Source organism: Anarhichas minor, unplaced genomic scaffold, assembly GCF_050575085.1.
Source record: "Anarhichas minor isolate MPS153535 unplaced genomic scaffold, ASM5057508v1 ptg000018l, whole genome shotgun sequence".
In the NCBI taxonomy this organism is placed as follows: Eukaryota; Metazoa; Chordata; class Actinopteri; order Perciformes; family Anarhichadidae; genus Anarhichas; species Anarhichas minor.
In genome coordinates, this window is record NW_027466464.1 from 13,677,717 (window position 1) to 13,697,602 (window position 19,886).

A 19,886-nucleotide genomic window follows, 5' to 3' on the forward strand; every position below is an offset into this window, starting at 1 on the left:
TTTAACTATTTAAATAACATACAATTATGTCATTTAATAAAATATTGATACCTCTTACCAAAAGGTCTGTATTTTAATAATAATTATTATTATTTTACAGTGGAAAAGTAATTTATTTCTGCTGATCAAGTAACACATTTAAAATAAACACTTATAAATCAGTTTGTGTATTCAGCATCAAAACAAACGCACTGTCCCTTTAAGAGTCACGTCGTCAGCGTCGTAACGTCGTAACCTAGGAGAAGTTCTGTTTACTTCCGGGTTGTCGGAGTCGACAACAAGAGGAGCACCACGACGCGGAGCAAAGCGGATTAAAGTCCCGCAGAGATGGCAGGGGAGTCCGAGGACGAGATCCCGGGTAGATACCGACTCTTCCTTCATCGTTCTACACCGGCAACGATTCCTGTAGTTAGCGTCAGCTGTTAGCATGCAGCTACATGGAGAGCTCAGCTAGCTTCTGCTTTATTAGCTAGCACGCTAACAGAACATACACCTTTTTATATTCACTTTCACCACTTATTTATGTATCATATGTGTGTAACACTCATACTAGGTTACTATTAATATATATACTTCTTATTTTCTTTGCTTGAAGTACTAATAAGTTGTTTTTTAAACGTATTAATGTATTACTGTGATAATATGAGAAGTTATGTTTGTTTTGGCTTCACTAATGTAGTCACAACATAATAAACTATAACTACATTACTTAACGACCATTACCATGTACTTGTACTCTTTACATTGTATATTATTATCTAGTTAAACTCCACTAAAGTTACATTTTAGAGGGACCTGTTGTACTTTTACTGCAGTATTTGTACTGTTATGGTTACTAAAGTACATGTAGCAATACCACAGTGTCATTAAACACTGTAAGAGTACAAAGGACGTAGCATAAACATATACTTGAAGTATAAAATATGTATAAAATATGATACATTATTACAGGTAAAAGAAAATGATATAAAACATTTTACTTTTGATACTTTAAGTCCAGAATACTGTCATACTTCTACTTAACTTTTGAGTATTTTTACACTGAATCATTTTGGTTTTAGTGAGTAAATTTATGAATATTATTATTATTATTATGTTAAAGTTTTAAGCTGCATCCTTTACATGTTTATTACGACGAAGCTCAAACTAAAGTCCTCCTCTCGTCCTGTTTATTGAGTTCAACCAGCAGTGAAAGAAGTTAAAAGAAATAGTCTTAAAGTGATCAATAGATGATCTAAAGTGTGATGAATTTATTTAGTTTCTTTTCTTCTTCTTCTGTCAGAATCAGGAGCAGTTTTCACTTTTGGAAAGAGTAAATTTGCAGACAACGTCCCGAGTAAATTCTGGCTTAAAAACGACGTCCCCTTAAAGATCGCCTGTGGAGACGAGCACACGGCCTTAATAACAGGTGAGAGACGCTCCGGTAGCACCAGCTGCTCATTGAACGCATCGCTCCCTTCAGCTCAAGCACCTTCAAATACAACCAATCAACCTGTCTTTGTCTTCACAGAACATGGGAAACTCTTCATGTTTGGCAGCAACAACTGGGGCCAGCTCGGTCTGGGATCCAAACTGACCGTGAGCAAGCCGACGTGTGTCAAAGGTCGGTCGTTAAACAGCTGTTTCCTGTTTGAGGGAGAGTGTTGTGTGTCTGTGCTGCTTCAGCCTCCTCTAAGAGGAGAACAGAGGGAGTCCTGCAGAGGGGAACCCGTCCCATCATAATCCCAATCTGGAAGGTCCATAATCTGTCTAATCTAGAGAGACGATTGGTTGCTCATCAGAGTTCTGTGCTCTGCCGGTGACGGAAGATAACGGAGTTAAGGAAGCTCAGTCAGTTTAAATAGAATTACACAGACACACACTGAAGACTCTGCCACTTTAACCTGACGCTACAAAGCTAAAACAATACTCACAGTGGTGGTTTTGTAGCGTTAATTATGATTATTTTTGTGTAATTTCAGCTCTTAAATGTGAGAAAGTCCAGTTTGTGGCCTGTGGGAGAAACCACACTCTGATCTACACAGGTGAGAGTGTGACCGAGGACGTAGAACTCTCCAGACTTTAGTTTGAATGGTAAAGAGCCGGCTGTGTGTTCCTGGTTGTGTGTTCCTGTTTGTAGCTCCGGGCAAAGTGTTCTCCTCCGGAGGGAACAGCGAGGGTCAGCTGGGGCTGGGTGACTGTGAGGAGAGGACGTCCTTCCAGAGGATCGGCTTCTTCCGGTCACACGGACCAATCAAAATGCTCGCTGCCGGGTCAAACACCTCCGCTGCTCTCACGGGTGACGCCCACATTTTTAATTTTTTTGTTGTTGTATTTTTTATTTATATTTGTTAAATTCAAATTTAACTGTTTTACATTTTAGAATTTTCGACAGTAAATTGGATTTTTCATGATGAAGATTTTCATAAAAATTTTTATTACAATTTATAATAATAAAAAACTGTTTTTAAATATGGTCAATAAATTCAATCTACATTTTTTTTATTTAAAGAAAAAATCTTTTACAGTTTTAATTAATTGATTTTAAAATTAAGATTTTTTTAAATGAAGATGTTATTGTATATATTTAATTCAGATTGTTTTATTTATTAAAATTTAATTTAATTATTTTTTTTTAAATTTGAATTCTTAGTTTTTAGATTCCGCAGTAATCTTTTCAGTTAAAATGTTATTTAAAAAGTAAAATACAGTTTTTCATGTGAAAGCGCTTCACAAAACTCTTATTTGGGGAAAAACCCTAAAATGAATAATTACGCTCGAGTATAAATAGATATAAACAAATTAAATGCCGTCACCATTTCCAGCTTTTTCCAAAAAAGAGGAAACTAAATTTAATAAAAATGTTTTCCATTCACCTTCATCTTTGTTTTGTACTTTAAACGCCGTCACATTTACATCTCCCTATCTGCTGCCCGTCACAGAGAGCGGTAAACTGTTCATGTGGGGCGACAACACGGAGGGTCAGATCGGTTTGGGGAAGGAGAGCCACGCCTCCTCGCCACAGGAAGTCAGCGTGGGACGAGCAATCAGCTGGGTGTCCTGTGGGTACTACCACTCCGCCTTGGTCACCGGTGAGCAGAGGGTGTGGTAATGCATCGCATTAGTATTGATGTGTAGTAACAGCTTGTTTGGGCCTCAGGTGACGGAGCTCTGTTCACCTTTGGAGAGCGGGACAGCGGTAAACTGGGTCTGAGCACCGAGCAGCTGGCCCGACACCGAGTCCCTCAGCTGGTGAAGAGCCTCAGGGAGCCGGTGACCCAGGTGGCCTGTGGAGGCGGACACACGGTGGCTCTCACAGGTAGGGGCGCTGGAGAGGAGCACGGGTCTGAAAGAACTACAAATATGGCTGAACACTGAGTGTTGTATTCTCAGGATTTAGAATATATATGCATATTTGTAATATGTATTTGGCATATTAGTACCTTCACCGGCTAAATGTTTGTCTTTAATTTCTTTATCCAAAAAATCTGGGTTTAGTTTGATGGAAGTAGAAAATATACATCAACAATAACTCAAATAAAAATGTAATTTAAATGATAAGAAACAAACAATAACAGCAGCGGATGTAGATGTTGAAGCACAGATGTGAGAAGCAGCATGTGAGTAAGAACAGACGTCACATGAGGACAGACGTGATGCATTACACCTTCATTGAAGTCTTTGGTTAATCCGTCTCTTGTCCCTCAGAGGACGACGTGTTCACCTTCGGTCTCGGTCAGTTCGGACAACTCGGTCACGGGACGTTCAGCTTCGAGACGCGTCTCCCTCGATCGCTCGATCACTTCAAGAAGGGACGAGTCCGTCACGTGAGCTGTGGAGAAAACCACACCGCCGTGGTCACAGGTGCCTCTCCTCTTCATCTTCATTCTGATTATTTGATGAAGAAGCTCTCTGCAGACGTGTGAAGCGTGTGTCGTGTTGTTCAGACGGCGGGTTGCTGTACACGTTTGGAGACGGCAGACACGGGAAGCTGGGCCTCGGAGAAGAGAACTTCACCAACCAGTTCAAACCAACTCTGTGTCCGCGCTTCCTCAAGTGTAACGTTCAGGCAGTACGTCTACACCATGCTGACAGTACTGGCAGTAATTACAACTAGCTTCACACGGACACATTGCTTCATTACAATGAAAGAAAAGTGAATTTACATTTAAATGTTTTATTCATTTATTTTGCAGGTATTTAATGTTTATTTATTGTTTATTTAGATTTGTTGTGAGTAATACAGTCATTTTTAATATTAGGTGTCATATTTGTGTCATGATGGATAAACATGTATTTTATATATATATATAATATATATATAATATATATAATACATGGCTGTCTCCGGTCTCCAGGCGACGTGCGGCGGCTGCCACCTGGTGGTGTTGGCCCGGCCGAGGGATCAGAGCTGCTCTCACGTGACTCTGGAGGAAGACGACGTGACGGAGGATTACCTGGAGCAGCCGTACGTGGAGCTGCTGGGGGACACGGCCGACTCCTCCGCCCTGCAGAGGAGCCTCTCCGCTCGGGTCCGCAGGAGGGAGAGGGTGGGTACGGAGCTCTGGGTCTGGATCCACAGACTGAACCTCGTAAACAAGCCTCTCCTAACCTCTCCCCTCAGGAGAGATCTCCGGACCAGTTTGGCGCCGTGTTCCGCACGCTGCCCGCCATGACGCCCGGATACCTGCAGCCGCCGCTGCTGCCCGTCTGCAGCCAGACCATCCCGCCCAGACTGCCTCCGCCCGAGCTGAGCCACAGAAAGGTGCTCAACGGCACTCACCAACACAGGAGCGCAGGGTCAATCCACCAGGGTACCTACCTACCTCCTCCTCCACCTCCTCCTTACTCCTCCTCCTCCTCAGGTTTCCTCCAGGATCAGACTACATTAGTCTTTCTTTCTGATCTCACAGCATAGCTTATCTCTGATCTCACCTCTGCTTCCTTCTCCCCTGCACATCTCTAGTTCTCTGTCATTGACAGTACAAATGCACACAAAGAAACATATGTATTTGAATAGGAAGGTTAAAGATGAAACTCTTAAGCATTTCAAAATAAAAGCATAAAAGACAAAGCCCATAAAGCATGTGAAGCTGGCTGAAGAGGCAGGTTTTGATCTGGGAGCGTATCAACAGCACTTTCTCTGCAGAATGCTGACTTGCCGTCCTGTGTTGCAGAGCAGACAGACGGCGCTGTGGAGAGCCTGACGGACAGCGACAGCGTTAAAGGCCTGGGAGAAACCTCCGACTTCCTCAACATGGTGAGAGATCAGTGAACGCACCGTCTCGTACCTGCAACATGCTGGATGTTGCTGCTCATTGTCCTTCATTTGTTCTTCCTCCTGATAGACACACGTGATGAAGATGGACCCCGGTGATCAAACACTCACTCTGTCTCCAGTTCAGAAGGTAACTCACTCATTGAAGATGTTTTAATGATTCCAGTCTTCACCGTCATTCTCCTCACGTCGTCTCTCACGTACCCTGAACTGTACACAGCTTTCCTGTGTTTAAGTTCCCGGTTCAGAGACTAAACAGCTTCTCTAAACGTCCCTGTTGTTGGAGGAAACCTCGGTTAACTTAAAGGGATAGTTGTGATGTTGTGACGTGTATTACTGACTCACAGCAGCTCCCGTGTTCTGAGACGTAAGATGAGTCTGGTGGCTTTGAAGAGACGATAGATAACAAAGGTCTGACAGCAAGGTAAAGAGGGGAACATATTCTATATTCTATATGATTCTTTTAGGTGTCTAAAAGCAGAACATTGCTTTGCTCCATCTGCTGGATCAGAACCTCATAGAACCACACTTCTAAACATCACAACTATCCCTTTAATGACGTCTCTTTTGTTTCTTCTGCACGTCTCTTCTCCTCTCTAATGCATGCCTCTTTTCCACCCTCTTCTTGCTGCCTGGTGCCGGGGATAGAGGGAGGGTAAGCACGGTCAGGCCGCTAAAGAGAACCCACAACAGGAGAGACAGCTGTTGAAGCAGAGCAGCTTCTCTTCGGCGTCCCCGTCTCGGGAGCGTAAGGCCGTCTCTCCTCGTCCACGCGGACGCAAAACAACCAATCGGAACAAAGAGAATGTGGTGGTGGCCATGGAGGAGCTGCAGGGGAAGCCCAGTAGAGACAAGCCGAGTGTAGGGGACATCAGGAAGGCAGCGTCCAAACAGCGGCTCAGGCCGGCTCAGGGGAAAGGCCAGCTGATCGAGGTCGGCAGGAAGCCGGAACCAGACTCTGAACGAAGTCCTGAAACCAGGAAGACGCCTTCAGCTGTCTCTGAACCTGCTCTGAACGTGACGCAGTCCAAACCTGTCCGAGTTAAAAGCAAACCGATAGTCGTGCAAAGTGCAGGAGGTAGCTCGCCAGGTGAACGCGCTCACACACCTGGGCTTCATCTCCCTGAGGGGGAAAACACATCTGAATTCAAGGAGAGCGCTGATGTTGTAAAGAAATCTAAGAACGAGAAAAACCAAGAAGAGGCTCAGTCAAAAACAGGAAAGGCGTCAAAGCTCGGCCTGCTCGCCGGAGCTGCTGCTCTTGCGGCGGGGGCGGTGTTGGTGCACGAGGTCGCGTCCAGAAGCTCGCCGTCGCCGTCCGAGAGCAGCCGTGGCGTCCTGAAAGAGAGCGCCACCAAACCACGGAGCGAAGAGTCAGAATCCTACGCTGCAGACTTCAAGAAATCAGTCGTCAGCATCAACATCATACCGGAGAGTCAGGAGGAGGAGGAGATGAGTGGAAGTGAGGAGGAGAGGAAGGACTCTGCAAAGCAGGAGGAGGAGGAGGAAGGGAAGAGGACTAGTGCAGAAGTCAGTGAGGAGAAGGAGGAGGAGGAGGAGGAGGAGGAGGAGGATGAGGAGGAGGAGGAGGAAGGGAAGAGGACTAGTGCAGAAGTCAGTGAGGAGAAGGAGGAGGAGGAGGAGGATGAGGAGGAGGAGGAGGAAGGGAAGAGGACTAGTGCAGAAGTCAGTGAGGAGGAGGAGGAGGAGGAGGAGGAAGATGAGGATGAGGATGAGGAGGAGGAGGAGGAAGGGAAGAGGACTAGTGCAGAAGTCAGTGAGGAGGAGGAGGAGGAGGAGGAGGAAGATGAGGAGGAGGAGGAGGAAGGGAAGAGGACTAGTGCAGAAGTCAGTGAGGAGGAGGAGGAGGAGGAGGAGGAGGAGGATGTCAGTCACAGTATCGAGAAACTAACAGAAGAAGAAGAAGATGCTGACAAAGACGACAACACTCTTCAACCAGAGGATGAGTCAGAAAGTGATGAAGGCGAGGAGGAAAGCAGTGCTGAGGAAGACGAGAGCAGTGCTGAGGAGGAGGAGGAGGAAGAGGAGGAGGAAGAGGAAGCAAGCGACACAGCAGGAAGTGAAAGTGAAGACAAGACGGAATCAAAGGAGAGCAAAGGAGGGGATGCAGGAGAGGAGGAGGAGGAGGAGGAGGAGGAGGAGGAGGAGGAGGAGGAAGAAAGTGAGGAAGGGTTGAGTCATGAGACGGACAGCAAAGGAGAGTCTGAAAATGAAGAGGAAGAAGAGGGGGGTTTGGAAAGTGAGGAAGAGGAGGGTGAAAGTGAGTCCTTAAAGTCATCGGAGGAGGGAGAAGAGGAGGAGGAGGAAAGTAGTGCTGAGGAGGAAGAGGAGGAGAGTAGTGAGGAAGGAGAGGGTGAAAATGAGGATGAAAGTGAAGAAGAAGAGGAAGAGGAGAGTGAAAATGAAGAGCAGGAGGAGGAGGAAGAGGAGGAGAGTGAAAATGAAAAGGAGGAAGAAGAAGCAGAGGAAGAGGAAAAAGAGAGTGAGGAAGAGGAAGAAGCAGAGGAAGAGGAAAAAGAGAGTGAGGAAGAGGAAGAAGCAGAGGAAGAGGAAAAAGAGAGTGAGGAAGAGGAAGAAGCAGAGCAAGAGGAAAAAGAGAGTGAGGAAGAGGAAGAAGCAGAAGAAGCAGAGGAGGAAGATCAAAACAGTGAGGAAGAGGATGAAGAGGCTGATAACGATGAGGAGGAGGAGGTTGTGAAAAAGAAAAAGTCTTCCGAGGTCAAAAGTGTTAAATCTGGTAGTAAACGGAGGTCAGGGGTCAAAGGTCAGGCAGCAGACGAGTCGGAGGAGTTCTGGGGCGACGTTCTGCCGCAGTACCTCCACCTGAAATAACACAACACACGATCAAGTACTTATATCCAAAGAACACACTCATCAAGTAGAAATATACAAAGATACAAACCAGGTCCCTGAACTCATCACGGTGCCTTCATGCTCTTATTCCTTTATTTTAATTCACACGTTTTGTTTACTTGTTTTCATGGCAGCTTAAACATGTTTAGTGTTTTATTAATTCTAGTATTAAAGAAGCTTTAAGACATAAACAACAAGCTGCTTTATTTATAATATTCACATCTTTACTTTTTATTTTCATCTTTTTATTCATTTATGTGTTTGTAATAAATAAATATGTTTTATTGTATTCATTTAGTTTTTGTCTGTTTTTAAACTACATCTCAAGAACTCATTTTTATATATTTTCTCAGTTTGTTTAATTGATAAAATATCTGAAACACGACGTCTTCAAATGTCCAAAACTCAAAAACATAAAACGGAGAAAAGAAGCTGGAACCAGATGTCTGGAGATGTGTCGGGATCAGGTGGGGCTTCTTTTCTTCTTCTACTCTTTGTGTTTATAATCCCTTCCCATCATGCACTGCTGTAGTCTGGAGGAACCCGGTGCTGTTTGTCACCTTAGCTCATGAAGTACCAAACATCCCAGTTTTACCTGGACTTTCCTTCCTTCCTCTTTATTTTACTCTTTAGTCTTAAAGTTCAAATGAACCCAAAGATCTTATGTGGAGCTGGAATATACTGATTTGTCTTTGATTCACACTTTCCCTCAGGATGTGACTAAAGGATTCACTCAGACGTGGAGCAAAGGTGAAGAAGAAGAGGATGAGGAGGAGGAGGAAGAGGAGGAGGACGACAATGTTGAAGAAGAAGAAGATATCGACACGTCAGCCGAGCAGAGTTTGGACGAGTCGACAGAGAAGCCGCCGGAGGAGACTCAGAGCGCCGTGAGTCCATTAAAAGTCTGACGTTCATTCATTCACACTTCCTGTTGACGCCAAAATAAAACTCCTGATCTTTCCAGAAACCTGAAGAGCTGAAAGAAGAATCCAAACCTGACGGAGAGCAGAAAGGTTGTGTTGTCAAACTAAATACTTTTACACATATTATACAAGCTTTAAATCTCACTAATGTCTGAAATCAACAGCAGCTGAAGTCACCGAGCAGCCAGAGACGGACGATGGCTCCAAACCGGCCAATGGGACGACGGACGGCAGCTCCAAGAGCCAATCAGGCTCCAGCAAGAAGGTACCGGACGAAACATTTAAAGTACACGAGGCGAAGTCAGAGAGCACAGCGTGTTAAAATCCTCTCAGCTCTCTCTCTTCAGACGGCTGTCCTTCACCAGGGCCAAGCAGAGCAACCACCGGGACCAGACCCCAGCGGAGGGCCCCGTCAGAGCGGAGGGCCCCATCAGCGGAGACGCTGGTGCTGCTGGGAGCGTCGAGCCAGAGACCAACAGAGGCGGAGCACAGCAGAGATCGTCCGTCTCTGGGGCCAGGGGCCCTCGCTCTGGAGCCTGCACCCTGCTGTGAGCCCAGCAGCCAAGCTCTTATTTTGAAAAGCCAGACCAAAGTGTGAAAATGGGTCAGAGTTTAAATGACTATTTAAAGGGAAATGTATCTTTTTTTAAATCAACCACTATCTGTTCACAAGTGACCTACAGCTGAGCCTCCTCCTCCTCCTCCTCCTCCTCCTCCTCCAGTCCACCATGCTGCTGCGGGGCGCTTTTAACTTTAAAGTTTGTAGTTTCTATTGTGTGGCACATCTTTCCTACCTGAGCCTGGTGTGTGTGTGTGTGTGTGTGTGTGTGTGTGTGTGTGTGTGTGTGTGTGTGTGTGTGTGTGTGTGTGTGTGTGTGTGTGTGTGTGTGTGTGTGTGTGTTAGTGTTAAACTGTGAGGATGTAAATAATATTTATTGTGACATATGGTCCTGGAGCACATTTGCACTTTAGATGTGATCAGTTTTATATTATGACATGATAATCTCATTTAAACTGACTTTTTTATAATTGTATTTTTGTTATTTCAGTAAAAACTTTTGATATAAAGCTGAACACGAGTCTTTTTATTTTATATTTTTACTATTTATTTAGGCCTGAGAGAAGCACAGAACTTAACCTGGAACTAGAGAATATATATATATAGTACTGCATAATATCAAACATATGTATTTAATAACTATATATACTGTAGACGAAGGCCATAACGTGGCAGAAAATGGAAATACTCAAAATTGTATTTAAGTACAGTGAGTAAATTTGTAACTTTTTGCCACTGTCATGTAGTCATTTTTAAATAAAGTTCATTCTGGAGCAAGAGGAGAAGGAGAAGACGAAGAAGACGCAGAAGAAGTAGAAGGAGAAGAAGAAGAAGGAGAAGAAGACGGAAGCACGAAACTAACAGGCACATTTCAAGTCTCAGGTGAGTCTAAAACAGTACATTTTGAGGTAGGAGTACAACATATTGTGTCGTATTAATTTGTACGTGTCTATTTCACATTTTTGTGGATTTCTAAATCAAATAATCGAGTGAATTAACGTAATAGAGCTGAACGTTAAAACGCAGTTACGCGTTGCTACCAGCAGGTGTCAGCCTATCAGCAATCAAGTCACCGGCGTTTCTTCTTCGTCGCTCTTTATTTTAGTCCGTTGTTGACAGCTCACCGGAAGCTCTGTATTTTCCTTCAAGAAAAGTCGCTTTTTCTTCTACTTTTCCCTGAAAACAAAGAAGCACGGCGGCCTTTTTGGACCGGTGATAGACGACAGGAATGGAGGAATATAACAACGGCAGCGAGGTTAGTCCCGGAATCGAACGTTACGTATTTTATAATATATCACGCTAGAAAGGAGCTAGCTGCTAGCTAACCACTCCTATTGATGATTTTTGATGCTAACGCTGCTTTTTGGGGTAAAAATCATGATATAGTTGTTGTATAGTTTGTATATTATATCCAGAGTTAGCTAGTTACATGTGCCTGGTAGTTAGCAATATGTTAAAAGTGATATTGTGACTGTTATTATGCTATTTCTGTATTAATGCGTAGTTAATGCGACACTGTCAGATAAATGTGGTAGAATAAAAATATAAAATATCATGAAGACAGGTAGAAGTTACTGAAATCACTGCAGTATATTGGTGGTTGAATAGTAGTAGTTTTCTTATGAGAATGAATAAACGATGTTTGTATTATAATCTACATTATTTCTCCTTCAGAGCTCATTCAACTCTGAAGAAGCTGATAACATCGTCAAAGAGGTAACGTCATCCCTTTAACATCAAGTTTAAATGATTATTTTACACCCTTTAGGACTGTTTCATCGATACAACCCATGTGTGTCTCTACTGTCCTTATAATTAGTTACAACCTTATTATAAATTCAATCTGTTGTTCTGGAGCGCTCTTGATCTCGGTGTCCTCGGGGGGGAACAGCACCCGGTGACTTCCACATGACCGTAAACACTCATCTGTTGTCTCATGAATGTCTCAGTGTATCGAGGGCGTCGTGGGTGCTGACGACTACAGCCAGAGTCTGGTGAACAAATGGACCGCCGGCATCGTAGAGCGCTGCCTCACACAGCTGGTGAAACAGGGGAAAGCGTACAAGTACATCGGTGCGTGTGTGTGTGGGTGTGTGTGTGTGTGTGTGCTGCCACTGTGGTTCCAGGAGAGTTGGTGCAGATTTACTTTAGTTACATTGAGTTGTTGTCTTCATGGCAGTTGTTAGGCTTCCTTCAGAGTTCATGGTTCAGGAGGTTTTAAAACACTGAATAAAGAACAAAAGTCCATTAGCTCAGCTTCTGGCAGACGAACACAATGCTGACACATGAAGGGGAAGAACTTTGAATACGTATTTTACATATTATACCTTTTTAGGAGGGAAGAGAACAAGTTGTAGGTGTGAGTGCATCCAGGTCAAGTGTTCAAACTAGAATACAAACAGACATAAAGTTCTTCTCGTGTTTGCGTCTGTGTTCAGTGACGTGTGCTGTGATGCAGAAGACGGGAGCCGGCCTCCACACAGCCAACTCCTGCTACTGGGACACGGCCATGGACGGTAAGCAGAGCGTCCACCGCTGGTTCACCGTGAGACGTCCAGCATGATAACACAGAGCTACGTGTGTTTCATTCAGTTCTCCTCTCTAAACCTCCTCCACCTGTTGTGTGTCTGCAGGAAGCAGCACGGTGAGATGGGAGAACCGCACCATGTACTGTGTGGTCAGTGTGTTTGCTGTGGCGGTGGCATAGGACACACTCGCACACACACACCCTCCAGCAGTGTGTTCCTGTGACCAGCAGGGGGCAACAAAGTGCCATACGTCTGTGTACGCCTGAGAGAAACTGTTCTCTTCAGATGCACTCATCATAGTAATGTATTGATCTCTTGTCACTGCAGTGCTCTTTATTTATCACTCGCTGACAGCACGCAGCAGCTGTTGTCCTTCTTCTTCTGTGGTTTCTGATGTTTGTTACGTGTATCATGTGAACGAGGGTTTTGTACTCTGAGCTGCAGGAGAATAAACATGAAGAGATTCATTGTGTTCATTTCTCTTAAATCAAAGGTTTGAACATCTGAACAAAACAGCTGCTTTCTTATTGCACTGTACAGTTGAACATGTTGAGTTCTTTTGTCTGTTCAGATGCACTTCTGCTTATTGTTAACTAACTAAATACATTTAGTCAAGTACAGTGTCGAGGTACTTGATCACTTCCCTGTTTCTACTTATACTACATATCAGAGGAAACTATTGTACTTTGACATTAAAGCATCCAGCAGCATGAAGTTAATGTGCTCCAGCTGCAACATGAACGTGATGAATGCATCAATAAATATAATCAATGTGAGGAGAGAAGTGGGTCATTCTGCAGAATGAGGACTTTTATGATCATCTCATCACTTCAAACAGAAGTTCTCTGGAAATGTTTTTTATATCAGAAAATGTTTGTTTGAATCTCCAAAAGAAACCTGAAAATATGTAAACTTATGATTTCTATTTGACGTTCTCAGACTTCGTTATGAAATATTCAGATCCTTTACTGAAGTAAAGTACGAAGTATACTCTGAGTAAATACTCAAGTATTCAAAGGGTTACTGAAGGTTACTCCTGCTGGGACTTTTAAATACTTTTGCTTTAGTGAGCAGCTACACAATCTCTTTGAGCTGAAAAATGGCCACAAAACCTCTGAAAGTTCAAATTTATTATCCGATAAAAGATTCACTCAGACGTGATGAAGACACAGATACTCAGAGAGCATGGCATGCTTTCTACACTTAAATAAACATTAATACATGTATCACACAGTAACAAGGCTTCCACACAGAAACACACTTATGTATAAAAACTTCAACAGTATTCTATAGAATCTATAAAGGAACGGACTAGAACAGAAAAGCTGCTGAACATGAAAGCAGGACGCACCGATGAGCTGCTTCACTTCCTGTTTTTAGCGTTGCTGCCTTGCTCAAGGGCCATGTAGCAGTTTATTACAGTGTAGTATTTCTGCATCTCAGATATTTATATGTGACCTCGTCCACCTCTGAGCGACTAGAGAGCGACATGAAAAGAGGAAGAGGACTAATGAAAGTTTCACTTGTTGATGAAACACAAAAAGGAGAACAAGGGAAGGTGGAGAACGCCGCAGAGATGTTTCCTCCATTTTAGAGCAACAACGGCGTCTTTGCAAAACGTCCGTGGTGAGAAGCAAAGAGACGAGCTGCCAGCGCACAGTTACTACGCTGGCATACTAATACATTGAAAACACACATACCGTAGTATAAAAACATGACGTGGATACTGAAGGGTTCGTCTCAGTACTTGGGAAGTTTCCTCTCTCTGTGTGTGTGTGTGTGTGTGTGTCTGTCTCTCTCTCTCAGAAGTTCTCTTTGTTGAAGATGAACTTGACGTCTCCCTCCGAGTGAGACAGACTCTGTTTCTCCAGAGACTTCCCGAGCTGAGGAGGACCGCACAGGAAAACCCCAACTTTAGTCCTGAAGACACGAAAACACAGAGTTATACTTCTGAAGAGCAGCACTGGAAGTAGTACTAGTAGTACTACTAGTACTAGTAGTACATGCACTTTTCAAAAAACAAGAAGAAAAGTCAGGAATTCAAGAAAAAAAAAAAATGTAGTAGTTATAGTTGTAGTACAAGTAGCAGGAGTTGTGGTAGAAGTATTGGTGTGTACACAGTGTGTATACAGCGTGTACAGTGTATACAGTGTGTGTGTGTGTGATAACGTGACTCACCCCGGGTGCTTTGAAGCGATGTTGGTGAACTCGTTGTCCCAGTTGGGTTTCCCATAAAGCGTCTTCTGCTTGAGCCCTGTGATTGGATCGTTCTCCGCCTCGTGGTGAACCCGGAAGTGAGCCGCCTGACGAAGGAGAACACACCACTTAAAGTCTGAACCCCGGCGTCGTGTTACCGACCATGTGTGTGTGTGTGTGTGTGCGTGTGCGGTACCTCGGTGTCCTTCCAGCGGGTGAGGTAGATGTTGTAGCTGAGGAAGTCAGTCACGCCTTTCTCCGCCATCTGACCCTCCAGAGACTGAAGCAGGTCTGCAAACCACTCAAAGGCCTCCGTCTCCGGGCACAGCCAGTAGAAGTAGATCTGGGAGGACGGCACACACACACTGTATATATACACACACACACACACACACACTTCTCCTGTTCCTCCTGAATGAAGACCGTGTGAGGAGCTCCCTCACCTTCTTGGTGAAGACGTCCTGGTTGTTCTGGATGCGTTTGTACCACACAGACTTGAGGATGGAGGCGAAAGGAGTCACGCCGATTCCGGCTCCGACCAGCATCACCACCTCGTAGCGGAACACGTCCTCGCTGGCGGTTCCAAAGGGCCCGTCGATGGCCAGCCTGAGAGAGGAACACTTCATAAAGGGACTACTTTCTCTGTTTCTCTGCAGATACACGCGATTGATCTCAGGTTCAAATGAAAGCAGCCAACATGACTCAATTTCTGTTAAAATGCCATAAAAAGTCCTGCAATCATAACCCCACTAAGTATTATTACTCTATGACATCATGAGATGTTTATCATGCTGTTACTCTGTGGAGGGTTCTGAGACCTGATGGCTGTTCAATGAGTCCGGTCAGAGTGTTCTACACACATCAGAGACCTGCTTCTCTCATTGTGTGGTCTGAGAACAAGAAGATGAAGCCGCTCGGTATTGATGATGGTTTCTCTGCATCACACACACAATGAACGTCCAGGGCCGTAACCGTGACCCCCGTCAGCAGCTTTTTAAGAATGCAATCAAACGTAATCACGAGCACTCTGAAGGCACAGTGTTTTGTCGTACTTTGGCAGCTTCCAGGCCTCCTGAGGCTCGGTTTTGTCTCCCACGCAGCCCTCGTACAGCGCCTGGGTCCAGTCCCCCACGATGCGGATGTGGGCGCTGAAGTAGTCCTCCTCGGGGGCGGAGGTCAGGGTGAAGGGGTGCCACTCCAGCCTGGAGACGGACGGACACTGGATGAAGACGTACTGACCCACCTCCATGTGGAAGCCTTTCCTCTTCATCTGCAGCTCCAGAGTCTTGGAGGGGTGCATCACCACCTGAGGGGGTCACGAGAGTCACCATCACTTATTATTGACTAGTTCAGATGAATACTTCATGCCTGTGTTGTATCTCAGACACACCTTGGTGATGACCACTTTCTGGTGGGATCGATAGAAGCGGACGAGCCTCTCGCACACGTAGAGGAACATGGGGCCCACCACCCACTTCCACGTCTGGAGAAAAGGTACACGTTGGGTCATTAATGTACGTACAGCAGCAGCTGGGTGCTGCTTCCCATGAACACCCTGCCGTCTTCTAAAACTCACCATCGGAGGGTTTCCAGCAAACACCGGTGCGGCACAGTTGGACCCGTCAGTGCCCCAGTCTTCAAACTGGTCGGCACACTCCTTGGGCTGGTTTGTGTCCAGGCTGGCGGCCGTCTGTCCTCGTACGATCCGCCTGCACAGACGATACGAAGGGTTAATATTAACACAAGCTGAAGCTGGTAGACTCTAAGAACAACGTGTGCACTTCTCACCCGAAGCCGTGGAACACCAGTCCGATGAAGAAGACGACGAAGAGGTGGTGCGTGTACCAGAAGACCTCGAAGTAGGACCTGCGGATCACCTCCATGGAGGAGGTGATGATGAGGATGAGGGCCAGCGTGATGGCCACGCCCGTCACTCCGGCGATGGTGGTGAACATGACGATGGTAGGGTTCTGCATGGACACACACACACACACACACACAGCTGATTGTCACGGGGTCATGTCTGTTGGCTAACTTCCCTCATGGGCCAACATGTGTGTAGTCATTGTTCCTCTCACACCGTGGGCTCCTGCTCTGGAGCTTTGTCAACTTCATTACAAAGGAAAGAGTCAACTTGCGATACTGAAAGCAGTTGAAAAAGTTGAATTATTGATCTTTGAGCACGTTTCTGGCCTCAGTCATTTAAAATATGATTTCTCACGAGGAGCTGCACGTCCTTTGTGTTTCTCCTCCTGAAGCTAAATACTGTATTTGAAAAAGAGGAAGTTTCTCAAAAGACAAATGCCTCCAAAGAGGAAGCTCATCAGATGAAGTAAGACTCATTTCTTTCACCACATGTAGCAATAAGGCCGAAGGGATTTCACAGATTTGAGCAACAGGAGCAGCCTCCAGCTCCACATGTTCTCTGTTCTCACCGTCTCGTTGGTCCTGATGGGGTTCAGGAAGGACGCGTTGTCTCCGCTGCCGATCTCAGACAGGATGAAGGGCAGGTGGCTGCTGTTGCGGTTCAGCTGCGCGTCCATGAAGTACTCAAAGTTGAACAAGTGTGCGATGATGTGCACGGCTGCAGGAGGACGACAAAGAGTCTCACATGAGCTGCAGAGCCACAGACGATGGATCAGAAGCACTGGCAGATGTGCAGCTATGGATGTTTAATGGTTGCATTTCATGCATATTTGAGATTAGTTACTTTCAACTAGATAGTGAATTAAAAACCCATGAGTTAACATATTTGACATCATGTTTGGCGTCTCACCTCCCTCTGAATCATATATATATTTATTTAAACATGCTCGGTGCTTCGTACCTGTGTGGAAGGCGATCATGTAAGCCAGCAGCTTGTGAAACGTGATGTTTCGATCGAGTTGTCGAGCGGCCGTGCGGCTGCAGCACTGAACACAAACAAGTCCTGCTGTTATGAAGACTACTGACCGGATCCCCCATAATGCATCGGGGTATTATGAGTGGTGGAGTGTTTACCTGGATGGTGCCGCGCAGGAAGGAGAGCAGGTTTCTGCAGACCGGCAGCAGGATGAGCATACAGTTGAAGTTGAGGCAGGCAGCCGGCGCTCTGGCCCAGGACAGAGCTTGCTGATGGGGGGGGGAGAGAGTAATCTGATTACTTTGTAGTGCAGCAGCTTGTTTCACTTCTCTCTCTTGGATGCAGCTGTGCAGTTGACTCGGTGTACCCTCACGTCACACCTGCTGCCCTCACGACCTGGAGGGTCAGGTGTGGCTGGAGATAAGGTGTCATTAGTGTGTGTGAGTGTGATTAGTGTGTGTGAGTGTGATTAGTGTGTGTGAGTGTGATTAGTGTGTGTGAGTGTGATTAGTGTGTGTGAGTGTGATTAGTGTGTGTGAGTGTGATTAGTGTGTGTGAGTGTGATTAGTGTGTGTGAGTGTGATTAGTGTGTGTGAGTGTGATTAGTGTGTGTGAGTGTGATTAGTGTGTGTGAGTGTGATTAGTGTGTGTGAGTGTGATTAGTGTGTGTGAGTGTGATTAGTGTGTGTAGGGCGTGTGGAGGGTTTCATGCTGTGCCACTTTGTTAACGGGAAGATCATAAATGAATCACCTGCTGGAACTCTTTCAACCCTGCTGGACGGCACAAACACATGTAACGCTGTGATAACATGTGGTAGGATCCACTGTTCTGTTCCTCTGTTTCATAACAGCACCTTCAAGCTTTATATCTACAGAACCCAGTGGGACTGAACCTACGAGGAGAAGACTTCTGACTCTCCACAGCAGCAGTTCAGTGGATATTCTCTCATGCAGACATGCATGCAGCTATCTAAACACAGTGTCCATGTAGAGAACACAGCTCCTTGATTCAAGCTGCTCAGATCACTTCTGTGTGCAGCTCTTCATAAAACAGACACAAAGCCAAACACGCTGCTGGAAGCAGAGCAGGTGAATGTCCTGGTGGACTGCTGCTGAGTTCAGCTGCATGTAATGATACAAGAGAAGAAGAGTGTCGGGCGTTCCTCCGGCTGCAGGCTGAGGAAGTGAAAAGGGTCGGGTCCTGTTTCTTTAAAATGCATCTTTTCATTCGACTTTCGAGAGGTTAGAACTAGAAGAACTAGACTGTGATGAGCTGCCTTTGATTCGAGGCATGCTGCTCTAAGACGTGGACTCACCCCGAGCAGGACTCTGGTGTAGAACCACTTGTCCACCAGGAAGGCCATGTAGAAATGCACGAACAGGAAGGCATTGATGCCGAGCCAGACCAGCTGCAACACACACACACACACACACACACACACACACACGCACACACACACACACACACACACACGCACACGCACACACATCAAATCAGTCATTAGAAACAGAGGGATTATAATAAAGTAAGTTTACACGCATCACTCCAAGCGCTTCAGTGTGATACAAGTTGTTAGAACACAGAGAGCTCATGTTCTGTGTTTTAGAGAAGCTGAAGTACAGTTTGCATTGTTTGAATCATTTTAAAATGATCCAATAATCTGAGGCCCGAACATGTTTTTAATAAATTACAACATTAAAGATTTAATTCAAAGAATAAGATTATGAATTATGACGTTTAATGAACAAACGTTTGGTACTTTAACTGATATCGAGGGTCAACATCCGGCCGTCTTCACTGAGATGCTGCAGATTGTATTTGACCGATGAATGTGAAACATGAAGCTCATGAGAAACAGTAATAATAATAATAATAATAATACTCACAATAACGAAGATGGAGAGACCCTCGTTGGCAGCGAAGTTGCCCATGGTGAAGAGAGCTTCTGTGTGTCACTGTGACTGGAGAGAAGGAAGCAGGAAACAGTGAAGGAGGCGAGTGAAGAGGGCTCATTTTATAACCTCTGTTAGGAGCGAATGAGGAAGTGACCCGGTGCAGCCGCTGGGTTTCCCTCCACTGACTCCTGCAGTCAGAGAGCTCAAAGCTTTTATTCATAATCTCACTTCTACTGAATCACAAGAAAGAAAACTCATCTGATATCTGCGCTTTCTCTGCAGATTAGTAAGAAGTACAATCAGTGGAATGAATAACGATGATGTATGACTGCAGCCTGAGATAAGACTCCTCACAGCTTCACAGCAGTAAAGTCATTAAGAGCAGCTCCACCCTGAAGGAGTCAAACAACAAGGACTCTTGGTCCTTAAAGTGCGTTTTGATGCCGACACGCTGACTGTAGATCGAACACCTGTTAACGGGTCGGCCTGGTGGAGGCCTGGTGGAGGCCTGCAGGGGACCGTTGAGGAGGAACCTGGTGGTGACATGCTGGGTTCTAATCAGAGGAAGTGGCAGATTTCTAAAGCGTGAAGTAAAGCAGAAGATCGGTTGCCACATGCTTCCTGTTTCAAGCTCGACTGCAGCTGAACCCAGATGAACATTTAACAAAATAAAAGCTCCCAGCGTCTCGTTTCCTTCATGAGCAAAGCCTGCTGGTAATAACAGGAGATCCAGGGGGTCCTGGGTGGGTCCAGAGGTCTGGAGCAGGTCTAGAGGTAGTTGATGATTCAAGGAGTCCTTTAGGGGGCTGGA

General features: G+C 45.3%; 3 protein-coding genes across 5 annotated transcripts; 2 read left to right on the forward strand and 1 right to left on the reverse strand.

Moving 5' to 3' along the window:
* The first annotated feature begins 7 nt into the window (after positions 1 to 7).
* On the forward strand, positions 8 to 10,122 carry rpgrb (retinitis pigmentosa GTPase regulator b). 3 transcript variants are annotated; one of them, XM_076094782.1, is made up of 17 exons: positions 8 to 358; positions 1,283 to 1,408; positions 1,511 to 1,603; positions 1,962 to 2,024; positions 2,120 to 2,278; positions 2,922 to 3,071; positions 3,140 to 3,298; positions 3,688 to 3,843; positions 3,927 to 4,051; positions 4,338 to 4,529; positions 4,604 to 4,793; positions 5,157 to 5,239; positions 5,328 to 5,387; positions 8,845 to 9,018; positions 9,096 to 9,144; positions 9,219 to 9,319; positions 9,388 to 10,122. In XM_076094782.1, the coding sequence occupies exons 1-17, from the start codon at positions 328 to 330 to the stop codon at positions 9,604 to 9,606; spliced, it is 2,130 nt and encodes a 709-aa protein (XP_075950897.1). In that variant the 5' UTR covers positions 8 to 327; the 3' UTR covers positions 9,607 to 10,122. The 3 variants fall into 3 exon arrangements, with proteins under 3 accessions (XP_075950897.1, XP_075950898.1, XP_075950899.1); XM_076094783.1 differs by having other exon boundaries at positions 9,222 to 9,319; XM_076094784.1 differs by lacking the exons at positions 8,845 to 9,018; positions 9,096 to 9,144; positions 9,219 to 9,319; positions 9,388 to 10,122 and adding exons at positions 5,906 to 6,787; positions 6,995 to 8,420.
* A 591-nt stretch (positions 10,123 to 10,713) lies between these two features.
* Positions 10,714 to 13,066, forward strand: LOC142952823 (dynein light chain Tctex-type 3-like). Its single transcript, XM_076094801.1, has 5 exons — positions 10,714 to 10,868; positions 11,288 to 11,329; positions 11,563 to 11,686; positions 12,052 to 12,129; positions 12,247 to 13,066. The coding sequence occupies exons 1-5, from the start codon at positions 10,842 to 10,844 to the stop codon at positions 12,318 to 12,320; spliced, it is 345 nt and encodes a 114-aa protein (XP_075950916.1). The 5' UTR covers positions 10,714 to 10,841; the 3' UTR covers positions 12,321 to 13,066.
* Positions 13,067 to 13,392: 326 nt separating this feature from the next.
* cybb (cytochrome b-245, beta polypeptide (chronic granulomatous disease)) lies at positions 13,393 to 19,209 on the reverse strand. Its single transcript, XM_076094785.1, has 13 exons — positions 19,067 to 19,209; positions 18,496 to 18,588; positions 17,338 to 17,448; positions 17,165 to 17,249; positions 16,773 to 16,921; positions 16,126 to 16,307; positions 15,914 to 16,046; positions 15,728 to 15,820; positions 15,390 to 15,643; positions 14,781 to 14,943; positions 14,534 to 14,680; positions 14,320 to 14,444; positions 13,393 to 14,061 (listed from the first exon to the last, which is right to left on the reverse strand). The coding sequence occupies exons 1-13, from the start codon at positions 19,109 to 19,111 to the stop codon at positions 13,944 to 13,946; spliced, it is 1,698 nt and encodes a 565-aa protein (XP_075950900.1). The 5' UTR covers positions 19,112 to 19,209; the 3' UTR covers positions 13,393 to 13,943.
* Between the last annotated feature and the right edge of the window lie 677 nt (positions 19,210 to 19,886).

Coding starts and splice junctions, on each gene's coding strand:
- rpgrb (XM_076094784.1), top strand. CDS start 328: ATGGCAGGGGAGTCCGAGGACGAGATCCCGG. Junction 1,604..1,961: donor CAAGCCGACGTGTGTCAAAG/GTCGGTCGTTAA, acceptor GTGTAATTTCAG/CTCTTAAATGTGAGAAAGTC. Junction 3,299..3,687: donor ACACACGGTGGCTCTCACAG/GTAGGGGCGCTG, acceptor CTTGTCCCTCAG/AGGACGACGTGTTCACCTTC.
- LOC142952823 (XM_076094801.1), top strand. CDS start 10,842: ATGGAGGAATATAACAACGGCAGCGAG. Junction 11,687..12,051: donor GAAAGCGTACAAGTACATCG/GTGCGTGTGTGT, acceptor GTCTGTGTTCAG/TGACGTGTGCTGTGATGCAG. Junction 12,130..12,246: donor CTGGGACACGGCCATGGACG/GTAAGCAGAGCG, acceptor GTGTGTCTGCAG/GAAGCAGCACGGTGAGATGG.
- cybb (XM_076094785.1), bottom strand. CDS start 19,111: ATGGGCAACTTCGCTGCCAACGAGGGTCTCTCCATCTTCGTTATT. Junction 16,922..17,164: donor CATGATCGCCTTCCACACAG/GTACGAAGCACC, acceptor GTCCTCCTGCAG/CCGTGCACATCATCGCACAC. Junction 16,308..16,772: donor CCATCAGGACCAACGAGACG/GTGAGAACAGAG, acceptor GTGTCCATGCAG/AACCCTACCATCGTCATGTT.